The sequence below is a fragment of the Thunnus thynnus genome, chromosome 23 (assembly GCF_963924715.1).
Source record: "Thunnus thynnus chromosome 23, fThuThy2.1, whole genome shotgun sequence".
NCBI lineage: Eukaryota > Metazoa > Chordata > Actinopteri > Scombriformes > Scombridae > Thunnus > Thunnus thynnus.
The window spans coordinates 453,901-467,133 of record NC_089539.1 but is presented as its reverse complement, the minus strand read 5'-3'; the positions used below and the strand labels follow the sequence as shown (position 1 = coordinate 467,133).

The 13,233-nt window shown below is 38.4% G+C and overlaps 1 protein-coding gene across 1 annotated transcript in view; it reads right to left on the bottom strand.

The window, feature by feature from the left end:
* Positions 1–3,533: 3,533 nt before the first annotated feature.
* The window catches only part of hmga2 (high mobility group AT-hook 2), a 110,028-nt gene continuing 100,328 nt past the window's right edge, over positions 3,534–13,233 (bottom strand). The window contains exon 5 of the mRNA XM_067581845.1: positions 3,534–10,513. Within this exon, the coding sequence (XP_067437946.1) occupies positions 10,463–10,513 (51 nt within the window). The 3' untranslated portion in view covers positions 3,534–10,462. The remainder of the gene's footprint in view (positions 10,514–13,233) is intronic.

Sequence of the window (13,233 nt, the reverse complement as noted above, 5' to 3'; positions counted from 1 at the left end):
AGGGAGGGGGAAAAGAAGAAAGAGGAGGAAATGAAGGATATTGGCCAATGGCACCGCCGTGGGTCGCTGTCGTAGGTGCGATCTGAGCAGCTGTGACAGCTAGCATAGGGGAGAGAGCAGCAGAGGTGGCCAAAAAAGATGGCACAGTGATGGCAGGAACAAGAGAAGAGAAAAGGATGCTGGGATGGAGGGATGTATGTTTTCGGGTGGTTTGTGAAGCTAGAGCAAAGTTACAGGAAAGAGGCAGCTCTGACACCGAGTGTGATACAACCTGGCCCTCTGAGAGGGCTGATGTGGATGGCTGTGTTCGGCCCTACAACATGCCGTGACATCATTAGTGTCATCATGGACGCAATGCCTGGAACCCGGAAATGCATGTGAAGGTCAGAGGGAGAGAGTGGTGTTTTGCTGTGAGTCCATGTAAAGTTGGAAAAGTCTTGCTTTATTGTCGGAGCAGTGAAAAGGGATGTTCAGCTGTGTAAGCGCTTGCTTCAGACGGACGACTGTCCAGTCGGATATGTTTGACACTGAGGGACGGTCGGTGAGTTGGTGGTGGAGTGGAAGCGGGTTGTGGCGGCTTCATCTGCCATTTGGGCTCCTGGATCTTGAGCGTGTCGGAGACGGGTGTCAGGGATTAGAACTGGGTCTTCCCTTGGAGCTGCTAGAAGGCGAAGGGCTGACAACGCTGGCTTTGTCAGAGGATAAGGGCTGAGAGCTCTGGGGAATGTGAATGGCTGAGTGCAACCGTGGTTACTGAAAAGTTTGGATGTCGGAAGACTTCAGGAGCTTGCTGGTCAACGTCGAACAGATTCTCATCCGTGGCATTGAGAAGGATCTCCTGACCCATGTTTAAGGTATGTTTCAGCTGATTGATAAAGCATGTATAAGCTGACTGATAAAGCGTAGTCTCCCAGTTCATGTGAAAACTGAGGCAAGGGAAGTACGGAAATGGGGTGGGTATGAGGTGTGGTCTTTGTTCCCGAACTTAGTTATAAAAACTTCATTGATTGGCAGAACTGGAGTTGACCTCTATGCATTTTATTATATTACATTTGTTGACACTTATGATGCTGTCTTCATAAGTTCATACATGGTGAAAGATTTAAGCTTTCATAAATTAACAAAAATAATGAAAGCTGTAGCAATCTGTCCCTAAACTGAGGTGATTTCTACACAGCAGAACACAGCAGCTGGGACAGTGATAGGCTGCTGTTCATTGTGAATAAGATCTGGCTTTGCAGCCCTCGCAGAGCTACAGAGATTCAAAAAGCCAGCTACACCGGGTGGAAAGTTAAGAAATCCTCAACATTATGCAAATGTCCTCTGATGCAATGCGAGCAACAACCAGGCAAGAGCCATTCTTGCTCATTTTGATTCCTATGGAAATGGAAACATAGAGTTGTTTACTAATGCACTACTCTACATTACATGACAGAACTTTAAACAAAGCCAACTGGGTTCTTGTCTTTAATGAGAGACAGAGATTTAACAAAGAAGGTGTGGAAGCAAATAATTTACATTATTGTTTTTTTTGTACGGCAAGCTACATCAGAGCAATTGTCCGGTTGGAGCAGAGTATGTAAATTATGTGCTCAATGCAACACACAAAGAACTATAGATTCATGAGAGGCCAGAGACTTCCTACTACTGTGTGAATTCACCATTAGACTAAACCACAAGTGCAGTCTAAACTGCAGCTTCTGAGGACTCAGCAGTGGGATTTAAGAGAGCATGTGATTTTGTTCCAAACAACAAACATTTACAGCCATCTTAAACCTTAAACGGCAGCTAAACTAATGACCGAGCAACAGCCCCAAAAAGTTATAGTCAATTCTGTGTTTTCCGCAAAACACAGCATTCATTGGTTTAGATGATTACTGTGTTTTGTTGACAGTTGACAGTTGCCAGTATTCATCTAAACTGTAAAAAGCACAGAAATAAAAATCCCACACACGGATGTTATGTATGCCATACTTTTTATTGTGCTGAATAAAACACAGTGAATATCTATAAAGACTTTGTTTAGCAAGCAAGCAAATTTTTATAGTGTAATCCAAAACAGTAATACTATGCGGATAGACAAAGCAACAAAAGTTAGATACTATAGAAGACCTTTGAAATGATACGGAAGGAGCAAGGCAGAGGGAGAGCTGGGAAATCCCTCACTTCCCTCACAGCTAACTACATATGTGACAGGCCTTCTAGCCAGGTGGTAACACATGACATTGCATAAGGTAAGAAAATTTCTTTTCAAAGGTTACATGTCCAGTCTTACCTAATACTGAGGCAGAGAAAAAAGTTTTATAAAATGTATCCCTCACAAAAATAAACTGTATATATATAAAAATTTAAGACGTTCTCCCAATGCTCTCAGACACCTGAATTTTAAACAGTATATAAGTTTGAAAACGAGGTAAAAGTAGGCCTTTGTGGAGGTAGTAATGTGTATTAGATTGTACTATAACATGATATCATGAAGAGAAAAGATCAACTTCATTAAGACTCCCAGAGCTGAAAGCTCATCAACAGCAGCTTCTACAATTATTCGGACAGTGAGGTACGTCACCTCCAGAGAACATGAGCTGGTATTTATACTCTACTGAACTCAAGTCTTGTTGAGCTTGTTGAGCTCAGCTGTGTGAGTTACACAGTGTCTACACAAGAAGTGTTGTGAAAGTATGAGCATTAGATGGACGACTGTAAAATGCAGCTGAAACATTTCCTTTGTAGACAAACCTATAGACCCTATTTATTATCATCTGGTCTGTATCGGGATACATTATCTGAATCCAGTTGCATTCTGTTTTCAGTGCATTCTGTGTGCATTAATAAGCATTCTTCCTTATCCAGAGAAGATCTCTAGATACAGATCACATGTTGATATCACGTCTACATGAGGTTTGACTGGCTGGTGAATGGTGTGGTGTTCAATGATTCTTCAAATGATGAAGCCTGTCTGTTTCAAAGCCATTTGTTCAAAGCTACTGGTCAGACTGTCTCATCAAATGCACACAGTTTACATAGTACAGCAGCCTGTGACTCTCTCTGTTTGGATTGGTTGGATTATTATATAAAGATATCCAGTGTCTGGATATCTTTTATTAATTTGTCATTACTGGTGGAGATGTAGCACTTCCAGATTATTTTCTCTGTTTTTCAAACCATATTTTAGACCTTGATGACAACAAAAAATGCCATTGCAAGCTGTAATTGTTGAAAGTGGGCTACCAGCTTCTCTAACATTAGAAATTTAGAGATATATCTGATGTTTGCAAGACAAGATATGTTTCATCTCTGTCCAGTAAAGAGATAGGTCTGAGGTGTGTTTAGCTTAGCTTTAGCCTAGCACTGGACTAGAAGCAGAGTGAGTCTTACTTTGTGAGTGGATAAATTGCGAAGTGGAAGGAGCTATTTCAGCTGCCATGGATCTGGAAGTAAAAATCCCTTTCATTTTTCCCATAGACAACATTATGTGACTCATAAGTATATGTTACATATACAGTATATAGCATATACATAGTATATAGTACATATAGTACATGAGCCAAAATGGCGACATGTGCAACATTGTATAGAACTTCAGCGATGAGGATTTTCAATTCATTACACTCTCTTTCGCGCCCATGGCTTTCTTCTCCATAGCAACGGCGACCCACACACATGGGTATTGTAGTATTCTTAGCAGTCTGCCAAAAACATGGACAAAACATGAATTCCCAGAAACAAAGTTGAGTGATTTAAACTGGTGGTCATAATATAAACCTGTAGGATCATTGCATTATCCAGGAAAGTTCTGAGTTTCTATCTTCAGTAACATTGAGGACATCGTTTAAAGAAAAAATTGAAGTAGGAATACAGAATGGAGAAAAACACTTCCAGAAGCAGTAGACCCTCCCACTTTGCAACGCTATTATTTACACCTGAGCTTTTCCTACCATGACACGTGAAAATGTCTTCCATAGTAAAGGCCTATTGTTGTAGGAGCAGTAAGACAATTGTACTACAAAGGTGTTTTCAGTTTGAATTTGCAGCAAATATTAAAAGCTGGCAACTGCATGAACAAACCCAAATTTGCCCTGGGCTGTGTGATTTGAAGCAAAAAGACCCCTGCACAAGTTGAAATTGGTTTAACTTAATCCTGCAAAAACTGCAGGATTAAGGTCAACACACAACAGCAGTGTTTATTTGCATCAAAACACATGCATCCATTGTTTCCTGTATACTCCAGCATGCAGGTGGCATCTTAGGCTATTATCACATGCAGTGTGTTTTCAAATTCCAGATACTGGTCATGAGCCGCTCGGCCTCAGTACCTGTGCCCAGAAAAAACATTATCTCTAACAATTGCTCATGAAATTACAGAGATAACTTACAAGAAGTTCAGAGTTTGGTCAGAGGCTGGAAAAACAGTTCCTGTGTATGCTGCTAGCTAGTTAGCATCTAAAGCTTACATCTGTACAGTTTTAACGACTGTTTGGGATGAATAAACAAACAGTACAGGGGTCACATTTGAATAAAGCAAGGTCAAATTTGCTTTGCATTCAAATGTCACTGTGAAAGTACTGTTATGGCCCAAATCACTGTGCAGATGGCTACTTAATAAGAGTTTACCAGCACCTCTGTTAAACTGGTGCTTCTGATGAAAGCAGGTTGACAGAATCAATGTAGCTCCTCTGAGGCTCTACCTCTGGCCCAGTTCAAAATACCATGTAAACTTTTCAAAGGCTGCCATGGTGACAGGTGAAAAATAGTATAATCTATCACTAAGTAAAAAGCTATTCCATATATATCTGGTTTAACCATATAACAAGAAAAGAAAATCACATTTGTGTAAGTACACAAAACAACAAATCAAGTATATCATTATCTACTAATCAAAAACAAGAAAACATATTCATGATTATAATATACAAAATCCAAACATATCTGTTTCAAAACCTGAAAGTCACTTTGAAGCTGTAAATCCAAATGTACTGAGATTAGAAGCTTGAATGATCAGACACAATACTTTAAGTAAGGAGTTAAAAAAAAAAAAAAAGCAAGGAGCTTCTGCAGTCCTGATGTAGATTACATCATATGTCAATGTAACTCACTTAAAGTCCACTGGCAAAATCATTCCTTTTCAAGACTGGAGGTAGGTATTTGTCAAATGATTAGTCCATTTTTATCAGTCTGTTTGAGGTACTGTACATGTATAGGTAGTACATAACTCAGGAAAATCAACTCTAAATATTCAAAGCCAAAAAAACATTTTTGTAGTTATATCATGTAGTGTCATACAAAGACTTGATACTTATTAAATCATCGTGTAAATCAGTACAAAATAAATTCAACAGTTTGTCAAATAGAAGTCTGAGTTTGTAAATAATGAAAAATATGTTTCATTACAAAGTTTAGATACAAACTAACATTAAGGTAAATTAGAAAAACAGTACTTAATACATCAGCTGCTTTTGTGTTTTAAGTATAAAAAAACAGACCACTGAATCTAGGCTTTTCCAGGAATCTCTAAAGAAGCAATTTTCAGGTATGTCAGTACCAAGTGCACAAATGTAAATGGAGACAAACAGTAAAGACTGCATCATAACAATAATTTCATTTGAGAAAGTTTTGATTTTACTTATATTCAAATATTATATTTTTAATATATATAAAAAACATATTTCAGGATACACCCCTGCTCAACAAGAGTAGCATCAAAGTTATTTGCAAGTGTTCTATTGAAGTTAGAGCATTCACATCAGAAAAGTAGTTTACACATTTTTTGTATGGGAACAACACGCTGAAACTGGCTGTTGATGTCATCGTAACATTTGAAGCATGGTCTTACAAAATATGGACATATGGATGGAAATTGCAGCCATTGAACATGCTTCAGAGTTTGTCTCCAATTTAAGGAAAATTCAGGGGGTCTTTTTAACAACCTGTGTCTTTTCATAGTTTTCACCTTTACAACAGAGTCTGGGGTCATGAGACAAGTGATCAAGTTGTAAACAACTCCTCAGTTTAACCATTGGATGTAGAAAACACAAACAAATTTTATATCTACGGGGTGAACTAATGTCCATTCTTCAATATCACTATAATAGCACAATGTGGAATTCTTATTAAATGTTGTTCAGATAATGTGGTTAACCTGAAATCCACAACAAGTTTTGTTTGATGTTCAAACTTCATATCTGTGCATCTATTATATTTGTTTTGGACAGAAAGCATGCAATGTAGAATATGCAGCTATCCATTCAAATAATAGCCCTTATTTTCTAGTAACAATGTGCTAACCACAGCTAATCACACTTTATCTGACAATCCAAATATCATGTGAGATTACTAAACAGAAGTAACAAAGTCATATTGTATTTAGGCCTTGAACATTATGTGGAGGGCTAAAGTAAGTTGTTGGTTGAGGATATAACACACATATAATTAACAATGTGTGAGAACATCAGATGCACATGTCTAAATGCTCTGCCATCATTGTTACAATTTGAAAATTGTTTCATTTACTCCTCATTCCCACAGAGAAAAAAAATATTTGGAATGCTACAAATTCAGCTTTAATCAGAGTAAAACAGCTTGTTTGGCTGGTCATAATCCACAGGAAAGATGGCCACAACTGAAAATAATAAGGCCACTGTAGTAAAAAAGCTGAATTTTCCTTTAATATTGATTTACATGGCTCTGTCATATCTGACTTCTGCTTCTTTATGGATTGCTTAGGCTTTACCTGACTGAAACAAATCAAACAAAACAGACAAAATGCCATTCCCCCATGACAAAACAACAACTGGCATGACCTCGCTTTAATGTACAGTATTAAGTTACACATTATCAAATATCTGAATGCACACTGCCTTCCTGTGCATTGGTTTGTGTGTACTGAGCAACAGTGTGCACTTCATGAGCTGGTTGTGCTGAGTCAGAGGTAGTTTGAAATCATGAGAAGATATTGCATATCAGTGACCAGAAAGTGCTGGCATACCATCAGTTTTCCTTAAATGCAAGGTTCCCTGGAGTTACAGTGCGAGATGAGTCGTACAATGTCACACTGCTACTAAATACAGGTATCAAGTGTATTTTGAGGTAATGTGTGTGGTTTGTTCTTGTGGTTTTTGTTCTTGAGGTTTTTTGCAAGGCAGACCAAGTCTGTGGATATCTTTGCATTGTGACATCAATAATGGACTAAAGGTTTTAAAGTTTTGTCGCGCAGACAACAAAATGAATGAAGCTATGTACACAAGCTTGTTAATGAGAATCTGAGAAGATGGTATACAGTAGTCTAATGCAATGTTTAACAGGTTGGTTGTGGAGTAATGATATGATGTATAGAGGTTGTGTCATTTTCTAGACCAATAAAAGGGGTATGTTATTCCACCAATAACAGGGAGACAAAGCAGAGCACATGTGGCATCCTGATGTTATAGCATAACTGAAACCCTCTTGGGTCCATAAGACCTTAGGTGTGTCAATATTAAAGCTTTAAATACATACATAAGGCACTGCGGGACAAGACTATTTACTAATTTTAGTTTATGCTCTGAAGATGAACAAAATAAAAGAATTGTAAACATTACATCTTCTAAAAGTTTGCTTAACTTGGACAAACATATTTGGGTCTAATTTTCAAAGCAATGCTTGTCTTTCAAATGATATTCTTCTCTGATGAAGGATGTGCAGAAGATTGAAATTATATCAATATTTTAGGGATATCCACTTAACAGTTCTGAATCAGGACCTCCAGTATTTGGAGAAAGGTGAGACAAGGTCAACAGGTTACTGTTATTTCAATGTGTCAGATCACATTTCATCAACATTTCATCACTTCTGCTACTATGAACATTTATTTTACTGTGCATACTGAGCATCTTTGGCATAAAAATATCTTTTGAGATCTCATCTTATTTTCAAGTTGTAGTTACACGTTGTGAAAATTAATTAGGCTGCCACTTAAAACTGTTTCTGTCCTCATGGCTTACACATTTCAGCTGAATTTTTTGAGTTGGAATTATTTTCTCCAAAAGTTGAATGCTAAACCTAAATTTGAATGGATTCAAATTTGAAATATTTCAATACTGAAACCAGATCTGAAACTGGATAAAATGCTATCAAACCCCAAACTAATAGCGAAGTCTCAAAAAAATTAGCAATTTCTACATTCATTAAAGCTGGAGTGCGGGACTTTTGTCTCCCCCTTCTGGCAGTGAGAGTAAAGGGGGGTGCTTGGCTGTGATTGCCTGAGTACACAGATGTTACTAGGATGAGGGGAGGACATTTCTCTTTGGTTGACAACGTTAAAATTAAAGTTAGACTTTTCTGTTGGCTTGCCAACTCATTTTAAAAAAGATGAGAGAAAAAGAGAGAGCTGAGAGCACCAGTGAGTGAGAAAGAGAGCAGCTGTGGTTGAGCAAGGTAGAGTGAATGAAGAGATGGAGTGGTGGTAATGAGACAGCTGGTGAATCAGATCAATAAAACGTTATTCTCTGACAGCAGTTACGTTTTAGAGCACAAATCGCCCACACCTCCACAACATCTGATTGGATATGAATACAGTCTGACACAGGCATGCAGCATGCTGTCATGCACACCCCCAATGACAGGCACACAGAGGGGACTGGTAAAAATGGATATGATTTGATGGTCACCGGCCCAAAAATGTATTTTTTGATGGTTCACTATCAGAATTTGATACATTTGGTCCGATAACATTTGGAAAGCCTAGAAGAGCCGCATGATTAACGGCCAAATAGCCAGCGCGGGAATGTCACCCCCCACATGAGATTTAAAAACTCTGTATACTGTGAAAAACAGAGAGAGTGTTGGTGTTGATAGGCTTAATCAGCACTGTGTAAACTTGTTTAGCAAGAGATTGAATGTAATGCACATTCATTTGCATGTAAAAGTTCCACACTGCAGGTTTAATGCAAAAGAGATGCATAAATGAAGCACAATGCATTCCTGTCCTTGCTCCTGCATCCTTTGCACACTATATGTGTGATGTTAAAAAAAAGATGCATTGGTATTTCTTTAAAAAAGATAACTTTCCCACAAAAAATAAATGTAAACATAGAGCTCTGTTAAACTTTTTTCATTTAAACTGAACAATCCTCTTAATCCTCGAAAGATTACCCTATGATTTGACATTGTGGTAGGGATTTTGGTATTGTGCTAATCAAATTTTTCAGCCAGCATTGGCTCTTACATTAATCATATCTTCATCCCTGCACATCAGTAGAATTTACCCGACCGGTTTAGAATATTTTAACCTTTATAATTAACATTAATCTATTAAGAGAATTATGTAAAATGTGCCCCTTAAGCAACTAATCCTCAACTAATGTTTAATTAAGGGCATAGCTGGATACTGGTCATGGTTACATGACATACATTTGCACCAGAAATTTAAAACTTGCACTTATTTCACATAATGTCATGAGACTAAACCACATTGCATTGGGTGATTATTATCAGAGAGAGAAGATACAGGAAGATGGCCTTTGTGAAAGTATAAAAGGTGATGTATTGGGAGTCTGATGTCTGACGCTAAAGCTAATTCTGAGCCAATGTTAACAACTTCAGCAATCTTTTTTTCCTAAATGGCTTTAAGCCAACATGATGGATAAACCACTGCTCTAAAGAAAGATATGTATGTCTCCCTGTCTTTGGTGGTCTCACACCAGCTTGGGTGAGGGGTGGGAGGGTAGATTTGTTTTACAGCCAGCACTGATATATCGGAACAGCAGACATGTGTTCTGCATTTCTGTATGACAAAACAGACTTTTTCAGGAGGATCAGTCAACAATGGCAGTGTGTGTGACAGAGTGAGTGTGTATCTGTTTGTATTTGCGAGAGAGAGATAAAGTAACTTCACCTCAGTGTAGTCCTCAGAATGATGCACCCCCTGCTAATGCTCTCTCTCATTTGAAGATGATGCACTCTAGATCCTGAGCCATAAATCCCTACATTTGGGTTGTGGCCACACTTAGATAATCTGTCTGTCTGTCTGTCTGTCTCTGTTTGTGTTTAGCTGATTCTCATTGAGGAGTGTCAGTTTGTTGCACAGGGCTGACATGTCTGTCTTGGCCAGATTTCTGTCTGTTGAAGACAGGCAAAATGTCTGGAGCTGAACTTTCAACTGAACTCTTTTTTCATCTGCTCCAGTAGGAAATCACAGCAGCACACATTTCTTTCCCATGTTGCTGCATTCTGAATGGTCTATGCAAAAATGGATCAAAGGAAATCAAGCATACAGACAAATACTCAATATTTCTGACTGTTCAGTGACAGATATGTGTGGCCGCACCCAAAGACAAACTGAAAGCAAAAACTGAGCATGGAAATTCTCTAGCTGAAATAAAACCAAGTAAAACGATGTGGAAGAAGTCAAAAATAAGTGGTCAAGGCAGTCTTTTCCCTTTGAAAGACCTGACAGCTGAATGAGGTAGAGGTTTCACGGTGCAGAAGCTTAATCCTCCTCTGGGGACTCTCCAGCATCTTCTTCTTCCTCTTCTTCTTCCTGTAAAGAAAAACAAGATGGTCTATGTCATTTAAACTCTTTCAGCTCTGTTAAAGAATCCCTATTTCATACCACAGTGACTCACAGTCTCAGTGATAGAGAGCAGAGCTGTTCAAAGGATTAATGAGGCAGCTGTCTGAGCAGATAAATTCAACATGGTCCCAGAGAGAATGGTTAATTGCTGACAGGAAATGGTTATGTGCATGATGGGACAGGGCCATGTCTAATGCAGAAGCATCCTATTACCTTAGTCCTGATTCACAAGGTCAGTCAAGCCCACATTTCAGTAATGTAATCCTAAAAAGGTTCTTATTAGGATGCATAGATTTATATTCCCTTTATTTACAGGTTTATGGCACAATCACATGCTTCATGTATGCTTCATTTTCTGAAATGAAAAGATTTGTTTTTGACAAAAAGGTTAAGTCTAAACAGAAACAGTTTGTTTGTTTTTAAAGGAGATTGCACATGCAATGGTAGGAGGTCCAGTTTGTTTGGAGTGTGAAAAAATGAGAAAGCTGTTGACAAAAATCTGAAAAGATTGGACAATTGCACGAGCTTCTAGGACAGTCCCTAACTTCAGCTCATCAGTTTCCAGGCCACTGTCAAGATGTGCAAAGTGCCATGAGGCTATTAGAACACCTGTGGAACATCAGTCAAGCTTTGTACTGCATCAAATAGTGAAAACTGATGAAAAGTCATTGGTTGGTGATGATTGGTCATATGGTTGGTGTATATTTTTCTTATTGTCAAATCTCATGTGCATAGCCAAACCGACAATTAACTCATCCTACTAACAAGTATTGTGTGTGTATTCAAAGCCTGACATATCTTATTCCTCTGTGCTGTAGACTTCTGTTGATGTCCAAAAACTAGCAAAAACATGTCCATGACCCACACCGTTGCACTGGGTGACATATTCCTTCATTACAAAGAGGGCACTGTAGTTTGCTTAGAAACAGCTCCAAAAACTAATGACACTGATCCCATTTTCAGTCTCCTAAGAATATTTCTGAGGCCACTGCACTGAGGAATGAATCTTGCCAGATGTCTGAATATTGACCAGCAATCACCCACACCACCGTGTTATTGGCCTATAGCCTATTTGTTTAAATGCTCTCATCTGCATCATATTAAGTCCTGTGAATCTAACTACTATGAAGATGCAAGATATGAAGTAGCCTTTTTATTATATTTATTCATTTTTTAAAGGCATGCTTTTTTATTATGATTTGACTATCTATCCTTGAATGACAGCAGAGATTCTCTATAACTGAAGTAAATTCCACTAATTCTACCTACTTCTTCTGAGTGGTGACTCTGAGAAGAAGGGGTGTAATGTTTGTGGTAAATTGTGTCAATTGGGTGACAGGTTGGGGGAGGGAAGGAGGGCGAATATCAATGCAAAAACTGAACTGAATACTAATGTATTTGTATTCTTTTACACTCCAAGTAGCTTGGCCGTAGACTATGCAGCTGATGAAGCTGATGTCTGATGTCTACATGTCCCAAGTCTCAACGACACATTGTATCGACTGGACCTGACCAGTGTCTCAACCATCTCCTCCTCTACTGTCCAGTATGATTGACTTTCCGGCTGACAGCAATTTCAGCAGCTGACAGGAGAGACAGTGCATTTGGATTTTTTACCTGAACTAATACCAGGACGCAAACTTTTTATTTCTCTGATGTCTTAACATCACTAATGATGAACAACAGCATTAAAACACTAGTCTTGCAGGTAAAAAATGCAACTCATAGCTGTTCTATCAGTTTAGTGTAGGTGCACTTGATTTGACTGTAACTGAGGTAACCGGGTGGAGATGACCCTCCTGAATTTGCACCCAAAATGCTGTCAAAACTTTCATGTACAATTTCCACAGCAGCCTCCATAATCATCAACCAGGAAAGAGGCAGAAAAAAAGGTGCATGGAGGCATGAGCACGGCTGCCAAGTCTCACACACTGACTGAGACTCATGCAATTGACATTTTTCACACGATCTCACGCCACACGTCCATTTTCTCACGCAGTGAAAAACAAATTCATAACTGATAACATCACAGCACAAAAAGAGGACAGTTATTCAGACCAACAGGGGGAAAGCAAGAAATATACTCAAATCTATTATATGTATTCCCATGCATACTGCTTAGAGTAATCTCAGTCAGCGTCTCTCCCTTTCCCCTCGTGCCGGTCGCACTCAGGCAGGAGAGTAAGTTACTATGGTTACAGGGGTGCTCTGTGTCTCTGTCACTCTGAAACTTTCTCACGATTCCCAATAATGGGTTTTTAGGTAAGTTGTGAAGCAATTTCATTCATCCAAATTTGTTGCAATTGTTAGACTTTGAAGATGGCCTTGTGAGTATTGAGAATAGCAACCCTCAGGTTTAACATTGTTTAACCAGGTATAATTATCCAAAATCATATTGTGACACATTGTAAGGCCATTTAATTTATATAAATTGTTTGTCCTTGAAGATTGACCTTGAAGATTACCTAGTAGCCTGAAACCTACTACCATTTTAGGCTGTATAATTTTTTATAAATATAATTTTAAATTTTTATGAAATAGTCATTCTTCTTCTGATTCCTGTCCTGATCCACCCAATTGTAGGATATGTCTTTCCAAGTTTGCTCCCCCATTTTAAAACATAACCAAATGCCCATGGTGAGGAGCACCATCTTATTCTATGTTTTGAAGGAAAATATTTGTAATAT